Raw genomic sequence first — 10,712 nt, forward strand, 5'->3', positions numbered from 1 at the left:
TCCTCCCACTAAAATACACACAGTTATATGACTTTATAATACACACAGTTATATGAATATATAATACACACAGTTATATGACTTTATAATACACACAGTTATATGACTTTATAATACACACAGTTATATGACTATATAATACACACAGTTATATGAATATATAATACACACAGTTATATGACTTTATAATACACACAGTTATATGACTATATAATACACACAGTTATATGAATATATAATACACACAGTTATATGAATATATCAGTGGTTCTCAAACTTTTTCATGTCAAGGACCCCCAAATAGACACGTATTAGCCCGCGGACCCCCATTTGAAAAGATAAGCCAGGGACACCCATAAGAGAAGATTTTTTACGGCTCTAGCAGTGATTCTCAACCATTTTAATTTCAAGGACCCCCAGTTTGACATGCATTAGGCTACGGACCCCCATTTAATGGCATTTCTATCACTTGGACCGCAATTTATATTGTAAAATCTATGTCAATGTAACTCTGAGAGTGTACAAATGGACCCGTTAAGGTCCATTTGGTTCCATTTGTACACTCTCAGAGTTACAGACCCATATGGGTCCATTTGGTGCCTAATCTATCATTTAGCTGGGGACCCCCTGGAACTCCCTCAAGGACCCCTGGGGGTCCCCGGACCCCACTTTGAGAACCAATGGAATATATAATACACACAGTTATATGAATATATAATACACACAGTTATATGAATATATAATACATGTATTATATATTCATATAACTGTGTGTATTATATATTCATATAACTGTGTGCACACAGTTATATGACTTTATAATACACACAGTTATATGAATATATAATACACACAGTTATATGACTTTATAATACACACAGTTATATGAATATATAATACACACAGTTATATGAATATATAATACACACAGTTATATGACTTTATAATACACACAGTTATATGACTTTATAATACACACAGTTATATGAATATATAATACACACAGTTATATGACTTTATAATACACACAGTTATATGACTTTATAATACACACAGTTATATGACTATATAATACACACAGTTATATGACTTTATAATACACACAGTTATATGACTTTATAATACACACAGTTATATGACTATATAATACACACAGTTATATGACTTTATAATACACACAGTTATATGAATATATAATACACACAGTTATATGACTTTATAATACACACAGTTATATGAATATATAATACACACAGTTATATGACTTTATAATACACACAGTTATATGACTTTATAATACACACAGTTATATGACTATATAATACACACAGTTATATGACTTTATAATACACACAGTTATATGACTTTATAATACACACAGTTATATGACTTTATAATACACACAGTTATATGACTTTATAATACACACAGTTATATGACTTTATAATACACACAGTTATATGAATATATAATACACACAGTTATATGAATATATAATACACACAGTTATATGACTTTATAATACACACAGTTATATGACTTTATAATACACACAGTTATATGAATATATAATACACACAGTTATATGACTTTATAATACACACAGTTATATGAATATATAATACACACAGTTATATGAATATATAATACACACAGTTATATGAATATATAATACACACAGTTATATGACTTTATAATACACACAGTTATATGACTTTATAATACACACAGTTATATGAATATATAATACACACAGTTATATGACTTTATAATACACACAGTTATATGAATATATAATACACACAGTTATATGAATATATAATACACACAGTTATATGAATATATAATACACACAGTTATATGACTTTATAATACACACAGTTATATGAATATATAATACACACAGTTATATGACTTTATAATACACACAGTTATATGACTTTATAATACACACAGTTATATGAATATATAATACACACAGTTATATGACTTTATAATACACACAGTTATATGACTTTATAATACACACAGTTATATGACTATATAATACACACAGTTATATGACTTTATAATACACACAGTTATATGACTTTATAATACACACAGTTATATGACTATATAATACACACAGTTATATGACTTTATAATACACACAGTTATATGAATATATAATACACACAGTTATATGACTTTATAATACACACAGTTATATGAATATATAATACACACAGTTATATGACTTTATAATACACACAGTTATATGACTTTATAATACACACAGTTATATGACTATATAATACACACAGTTATATGACTTTATAATACACACAGTTATATGACTTTATAATACACACAGTTATATGACTTTATAATACACACAGTTATATGACTTTATAATACACACAGTTATATGAATATATAATACACACAGTTATATGACTTTATAATACACACAGTTATATGAATATATAATACACACAGTTATATGAATATATAATACACACAGTTATATGAATATATAATACACACAGTTATATGACTTTATAATACACACAGTTATATGACTTTATAATACACACAGTTATATGAATATATAATACACACAGTTATATGAATATATAATACACACAGTTATATGACTTTATAATACACACAGTTATATGACTTTATAATACACACAGTTATATGAATATATAATACACACAGTTATATGACTTTATAATACACACAGTTATATGACTTTATAATACACACAGTTATATGAATATATAATACACACAGTTATATGACTTTATAATACACACAGTTATATGACTATATAATACACACAGTTATATGAATATATAATACACACAGTTATATGACTTTATAATACACACAGTTATATGACTTTATAATACACACAGTTATATGACTTTATAATACACACAGTTATATTAATATATAATACACACAGTTATATGACTTTATAATACACACAGTTATATGACTTTATAATACACACAGTTATATGAATATATAATACACACAGTTATATGACTTTATAATACACACAGTTATATGACTATATAATACACACAGTTATATGAATATATAATACACACAGTTATATGACTTTATAATACACACAGTTATATGACTTTATAATACACACAGTTATATGAATATATAATACACACAGTTATATGACTTTATAATACACACAGTTATATGACTATATAATACACACAGTTATATGAATATATAATACACACAGTTATATGACTTTATAATACACACAGTTATATGACTTTATAATACACACAGTTATATGACTTTATAATACACACAGTTATATGAATATATAATACACACAGTTATATGACTTTATAATACACACAGTTATATGACTTTATAATACACACAGTTATATGACTTTATAATACACACAGTTATATGAATATATAATACACACAGTTATATGACTTTATAATACACACAGTTATATGACTTTATAATACACACAGTTATATGACTTTATAATACACACAGTTATATGAATATATAATACACACAGTTATATGACTTTATAATACACACAGTTATATGACTTTATAATACACACAGTTATATGACTTTATAATACACACAGTTATATGACTTTATAATACACACAGTTATATGACTTTATAATACACACAGTTATATGAATATATAATACACACAGTTATATGACTTTATAATACACACAGTTATATGACTTTATAATACACACAGTTATATGAATATATAATACACACAGTTATATGAATATATAATACACACAGTTATAGGACTTTATAATACACACAGTTATATGACTTTATAATACACACAGTTATATGACTTTATAATACACACAGTTATATGACTTTATAATACACACAGTTATATGAATATATAATACACACAGTTATATGACTTTATAATACACACAGTTATATGACTTTATAATACACACAGTTATATGACTTTATAATACACACAGTTATATGACTTTATAATACACACAGTTATATGACTTTATAATACACACAGTTATATGAATATATAATACACACAGTTATATGACTTTATAATACACACAGTTATATGACTTTATAATACACACAGTTATATGAATATATAATACACACAGTTATATGAATATATAATACACACAGTTATATGAATATATAATACACACAGTTATAGGACTTTATAATACACACAGTTATATGACTTTATAATACACACAGTTATATGACTTTATAATACACACAGTTATATGAATATATAATACACACAATTATATGAATATATAATACACACAGTTATATGACTTTATAATACACACAGTTATATGAATATATAATACACACAGTTATATGAATATATAATACACACAGTTATATGACTTTATAATACACACAGTTATATGACTTTATAATACACACAGTTATATGACTTTATAATACACACAGTTATATGAATATATAATACACACAGTTATATGACTTTATAATACACACAGTTATATGACTTTATAATACACACAGTTATATGAATATATAATACACACAATTATATGAATATATAATACACACAGTTATATGACTTTATAATACACACAGTTATATGAATATATAATACACACAGTTATATGAATATATAATACACACAGTTATATGAATATATAATACACACAGTTATATGACTTTATAATACACACAGTTATATGACTTTATAATACACACAGTTATATGACTTTATAATACACACAGTTATATGAATATATAATACACACAGTTATATGACTTTATAATACACACAGTTATATGACTTTATAATACACACAGTTATATGAATATATAATACACACAGTTATATGAATATATAATACACACAGTTATATGAATATATAATACACACAGTTATAGGACTTTATAATACACACAGTTATATGACTTTATAATACACACAGTTATATGAATATATAATACACACAATTATATGAATATATAATACACACAGTTATATGACTTTATAATACACACAGTTATATGAATATATAATACACACAGTTATATGAATATATAATACACACAGTTATATGACTTTATAATACACACAGTTATATGACTTTATAATACACACAGTTATATGAATATATAATACACACAATTATATGAATATATAATACACACAGTTATATGAATATATAATACACACAGTTATATGACTTTATAATACACACAGTTATATGACTTTATAATACACACAGTTATATGAATATATAATACACACAGTTATATGACTTTATAATACACACAGTTATATGACTTTATAATACACACAGTTATATGAATATATAATACACACAGTTATATGAATATATAATACACACAGTTATATGAATATATAATACACACAGTTATATGAATATATAATACACACAGTTATATGACTTTATAATACACACAGTTATATGAATATATAATACACACAGTTATATGAATATATAATACACACAGTTATATGAATATATAATACACACAGTTATATGAATATATAATACACACAGTTATATGAATATATAATACACACAGTTATATGAATATATAATACACACAGTTATATGAATATATAATACACACAGTTATATGAATATATAATACACACAGTTATATGAATATATAATACACACAGTTATATGACTTTATAATACACACAGTTATATGAATATATAATACACACAGTTATATGAATATATAATACACACAGTTATATGAATATATAATACACACAGTTATATGAATATATAATACACACAGTTATATGACTTTATAATACACACAGTTATATGAATATATAATACACACAGTTATATGACTTTATAATACACACAGTTATATGAATATATAATACACACAGTTATATGACTTTATAATACACACAGTTATATGACTTTATAATACACACAGTTATATGACTTTATAATACACACAGTTATATGAATATATAATACACACAGTTATATGAATATATAATACACACAGTTATATGAATATATAATACACACAGTTATATGAATATATAATACACACAGTTATATGAATATATAATACACACAGTTATATGAATATATAATACACACAGTTATATGAATATATAATACACACAGTTATATGACTTTATAATACACACAGTTATATGAATATATAATACACACAGTTATATGACTTTATAATACACACAGTTATATGACTTTATAATACACACAGTCATATGACTTTATAATACACACAGTTATATGAATATATAATACACACAGTTATATGACTTTATAATACACACAGTTATATGACTTTATAATACACACAGTTATATGACTTTACATGGTTATAAAACACAAACAACTAATATAGCTGCAAATCATTTGAATTGCCATTCCTCTAGCCTAGAGTCTAGAAATCTGTCTGAATCTGACCAGCTTTTCCTATGAATCAATTACTCTGAAGTTCTTTGAAAAGGTGAAAAGGTGCCCACTATCTTCTTTAGTGCCCAGTCTTCACAAAATAGATATATAATAGTGTGTGTGTGTGTGTGTGTGTGTGTGTGTGTGTGTGTGTGTGTGTGTGTGTGTGTGTGTGTGTGTGTGTGTGTGTGTGTGTGTGTGTGTGTGTGTGTGTGTGTGTGTGTGTGTGTGTGTGTGTGCATGTGTGTTTGCGTGCGTGCGTGTAAATAGATGTCATTTAAAAGGGTGTCACAGAGTAAAACATGAAATTATGACATGAAATGACAAATATAAAACACAGTGACTCATTATGATAAATGTTTTGTTTTTTACTCCAGACATAAGTAAACACAACATAATATTCCTGTAGCCTACGTTGTTGAACAGACAATGTTATTGGCTGTTGGATGTTGGTGAATGGTAACTTTATCCATGGCGCTTTACATTCACACACTTACTGATGGCAGAGGAAACCACGCAAGGCACCAACCTGCTCACCAGAAGCAGTTAGGTACGGTTGTAGTCGAGACCACCTAAAGCAAGTCCAACCAAGTCAAGACCGAGTCCGGGGGGGGGGGGGGGGGGGGGGGAGTCCGAGTCAAGACCGAGGCCGACAGGAGGCGAGACCGAGTCGAGACCAAGACCAGATTATTTTTTTATTATTATTATTTTATAGCTGTCCATAAGCACCATACAGCTCTCTTATAATGTTAATATGAACGGGCTCCTCATAATATGGGTTTAATAACATTGTTTCATTGCATTGTAGTGACTTGGACTCGAGTGGACTCGGTGGGGGTACAGTCCCGAGTCCCTTGGTCCGAGACCGAGTCAAGAGTCAAGATCTGGATGCGGATCTTCAAATAGTGTGTAAGATTTGTAGGATTTTCCAGACATTTTCACAAAATATCAATAGTGAAAATAGCAGATCTACAAGCTCACAGCGCATCACATCGCAACACGTTGGGAGCTTGTAGATCTGCCATTTTCACTATATTAGAAAAAGGGCTTGAGTTGTTACTGTCATTCATCATGTACTTTTTCCCCCCTTCCTACGAATGTGTAGTCAAAAGTACAAAATCTGTCTTTGAAATGTATTGGGGTAAAAGATATATGTATCGCCCAAAACACTAATACTCAAGTAAAGTTCAGTTTACAGATACAGATACGAGTTCTACGTTTGTGTTACGTCACGGCCTAAGCATATAACGTGCTCCAGTGCGGCTCCGGTCATTTCCTACACAAGAAGCCACACCTAACAGGATCAGGCCTACTAATGAGTCAGGCCATGTATAAGGAAGCCTATCACTTAATGAAACACAATGTGAAGGTCTACAAGGAACAGATGCTGGAGAAGCAGCAGAGATGGGACGAGGAGAAGACACAGCTGGAGGACGAGCTGCACACTTTGGCTCAGAGGTTATGTTCCGCGGAGCAGATGGTCAAAGCCATCGAGAAACAGAGCAGGATGAAGCTGCATGCGATAGACGGACTCCAAAGGAGGTTGAGGGACAAAGAGGTAGAGATCGGCGCCCTCAAAAGGGGCGTCTTCTGCGTTCAGATGGAGGACACCAGGACGTACAAGAAGGACAAAGGCGTTGACATGAGCGGTCACCTGGAGGTGTTCGCTACTCTGTTCCACAAGGTGAGCAGCTCCCCGGCCTCCATCACGCTGCTCTCCATCCTACAGACGCTGCTCATGCTGGGGCCTGAGCGCGCCGACATCTGGCAGGCCCTGGAGGCTTTGACCGTACGAGCCATCCTGCTGCCCCAGGACTCTCCCATGGACGCCCGGAACAAGAACAACCACCTGGAGGTGTTTGCTGCGCTGTTCACCAAGGTGAGCGGCTCCCCGGCCTCCCTGCAGCTGTTGTCCATCCTGCAGACGTTGCTGCTTCTCGGCCCTGAGCGCCGTAACGTCTGGCAGGTCCTGGAGACGTTGACTGTCAGAGCCATCCTGCTGCCCCAGGAGTCCCAGACGGAGTCCTTTGACAGAATCATGCAGCGCTTGATGATCTCTAAAGGCAGGACTGCAGACCAGGCCGTTCAGACGGACATGATAGACGGAGACAAAGCCAGGATTACCTCCACCAGCCAGATATCGCCGTTAGCCCCTTCGCACTCACAGCCCGGCCAGAAGCACCCCGGCCGCCCGGATACCACCTTGGGTCTCTCCACCCCCACCGCCGCCCCACCCGGAGTGCGACCCGGACAACCGCGAGACGTCTGCGGTGACGGACCCGCCAGCGACCCCGACAAACACAAGAAACCCGACGGAGAAAGAAAGACGGTTCCTCCGCCCCCGCCCCCACCTCTGCCTCCGTACAGGCCCCCACCTCCGCCTCCCCCTCCCCCACCACCACCGGGTGGTCGCAGACGGCCCCACAGCCGTTCTACAGAGTCCCCGACCAAGGCGGGCCGTTATCCCAGCAAAAAGATGAAGAAGCTCAACTGGCACAAGCTATCTGCCGTTAGTAATAATGAGGATCAATCAATGTGGTATCAGAAAAACCATCCGCTTCTGGAGCTTAACTACAACACCATCGAGCAACTGTTTGGTCTGCGGGTAACCGAGCAGAAAGAGAAGCGTAATCCTGCTCCCAGGAGGGAGGACAAGATTACTTTTATTTGTAATGATAAAATGCAGAATCTGTCCATATTACTGAAGCAGTTCAAATGCTCACATGAGCACCTCGTGGTTTCTATCCAGAAAGGGGATCGGACCCATTTCGACGTGGAGGTGCTTAAAGAGCTTCTAAAACTCCTTCCACAAAAAAGCGAGATTGAAAGTCTGAAGTCGTACCAAGGAGACACGGACAAGTTGAGTAACGTGGACCGCTTCTACAGCTCCCTGGTGGCGGTGCCATGCTATGAGCTGAGGATCGAATGTATGCTGGTGTGTGAGGAGACGGCTTCCGTGGTGGACATGCTCACACCTAAAGCCAAGCTGCTGGATGATGCCTGCCAGTCCGTCAGGGAGAGCCACCTCCTGGCCAGGTTCTGCAAGTTTGTCCTAGACGTGGGAAACTTCCTTAACTATGAAAGTCACTTAGGGAACGCAGAAGGGTTCCGGATCAACTCTCTGCTCACGCTCAACGAGACCAAATCCAACCAGAGCTCAGTCTCACTACTTCATTACATTCTGGAGGAAGTAGAGCTGAACCAACCGGAACTGTTGGCACTGCCAGATGATATAGAAATCTGTGAAAAGGCAGCAGGAGTGAACTTTAAGCATTGCCAATCAGAGACTAGTGCCTTACTGAAACGATTGAAGGACACTGCCAATATCGTCTCCAACTCTGTGGAAGACGTGACAAAGCAATATGCAAAAGTCATCAAGGAAAGCCTGCAAGCATGCGGAGCTTTAGATGAGAAGTTATCCGAGATTGATCAAAAGAGGAGGGAGCTGGCCGCGTACTTATATGAAGACGCTTCCCAGCTTTCCTTGGAGGACCTCTTTGTAACCATGAAGACTTTCCGGACACACTTCATCAACGCCTCGTTGGACAACAAAAACCGAAAGGAAACTGCAGCCAAGGCGGAGAAGAGGAAGATGCTACAGGCAGAAGAAAACAAGACAGGCAGACAGAAACCGGAGAACCGAAAAAGGACCAAAGAAGTTGTTCCACCGCAAAACGAGGTATTTGTTCGCGACGACCTCTTGGCAGATATTAGGAAAGGTTTCAGCCTCAGGAAGGCACGGCCCAGGTGCACCTGGGACTAGTAGGGCAGGAACGCCCCACTAGTTAAAACATGGAGGTACAGGCCCACCCGGATCAAGTGTCAGGCGTGTAAGAGAAGAAGCCAAGGCCTCAGCTCCGGGAGATGCAGCTGTTCCTCTTGAGCACTTTCCCAGCAAAGGTTGAGAAAAGTCAAACTCAAAATGGACCAAGTTTGCCACCGAACTCCCCAACAAAGTTACCACCATGGAGGTGAGTGTATCATAAGATATAATAAGATCACTAGCCTTCGATAGAACCATGCTCTGATCAAAGTCTACTAATCATATACTGTAGTCCATTATGTACTGTAGGACCCCAACTTCTAGCCCTGAGCCTGTCAGCTGTTCTTCATGGGCCTCAGCGACTCCATGGGCCTCGGATTTGTGTTTTTTGTAGGGAGAGCATATATTCAGCTGTTGTGATCTCACTCTGGTTCTACACATTTAATCGGTTGAGGTGTCAGCCAGTCAACGGTC

The 10,712-nt window shown here is 34.2% G+C and overlaps 1 protein-coding gene across 1 annotated transcript; it reads left to right on the top strand.

Moving 5' to 3' along the window:
* Positions 1–7,802: 7,802 nt before the first annotated feature.
* LOC311037317 (inverted formin-2-like) lies at positions 7,803–10,238 on the top strand (the record flags this gene model as incomplete). The annotated part of the gene is made up of 1 exon (XM_084046445.1): positions 7,803–10,238. One exon carries the CDS (start codon positions 7,803–7,805, stop codon positions 10,236–10,238), a length of 2,436 nt encoding a protein of 811 aa, XP_083902571.1.
* Between the last annotated feature and the right edge of the window lie 474 nt (positions 10,239–10,712).

The sequence above is a fragment of the Gymnoscopelus microlampas genome, assembly GCF_963454915.1.
Source record: "Gymnoscopelus microlampas genome assembly, chromosome: 21".
In the NCBI taxonomy this organism is placed as follows: Eukaryota; Metazoa; Chordata; class Actinopteri; order Myctophiformes; family Myctophidae; genus Gymnoscopelus; species Gymnoscopelus microlampas.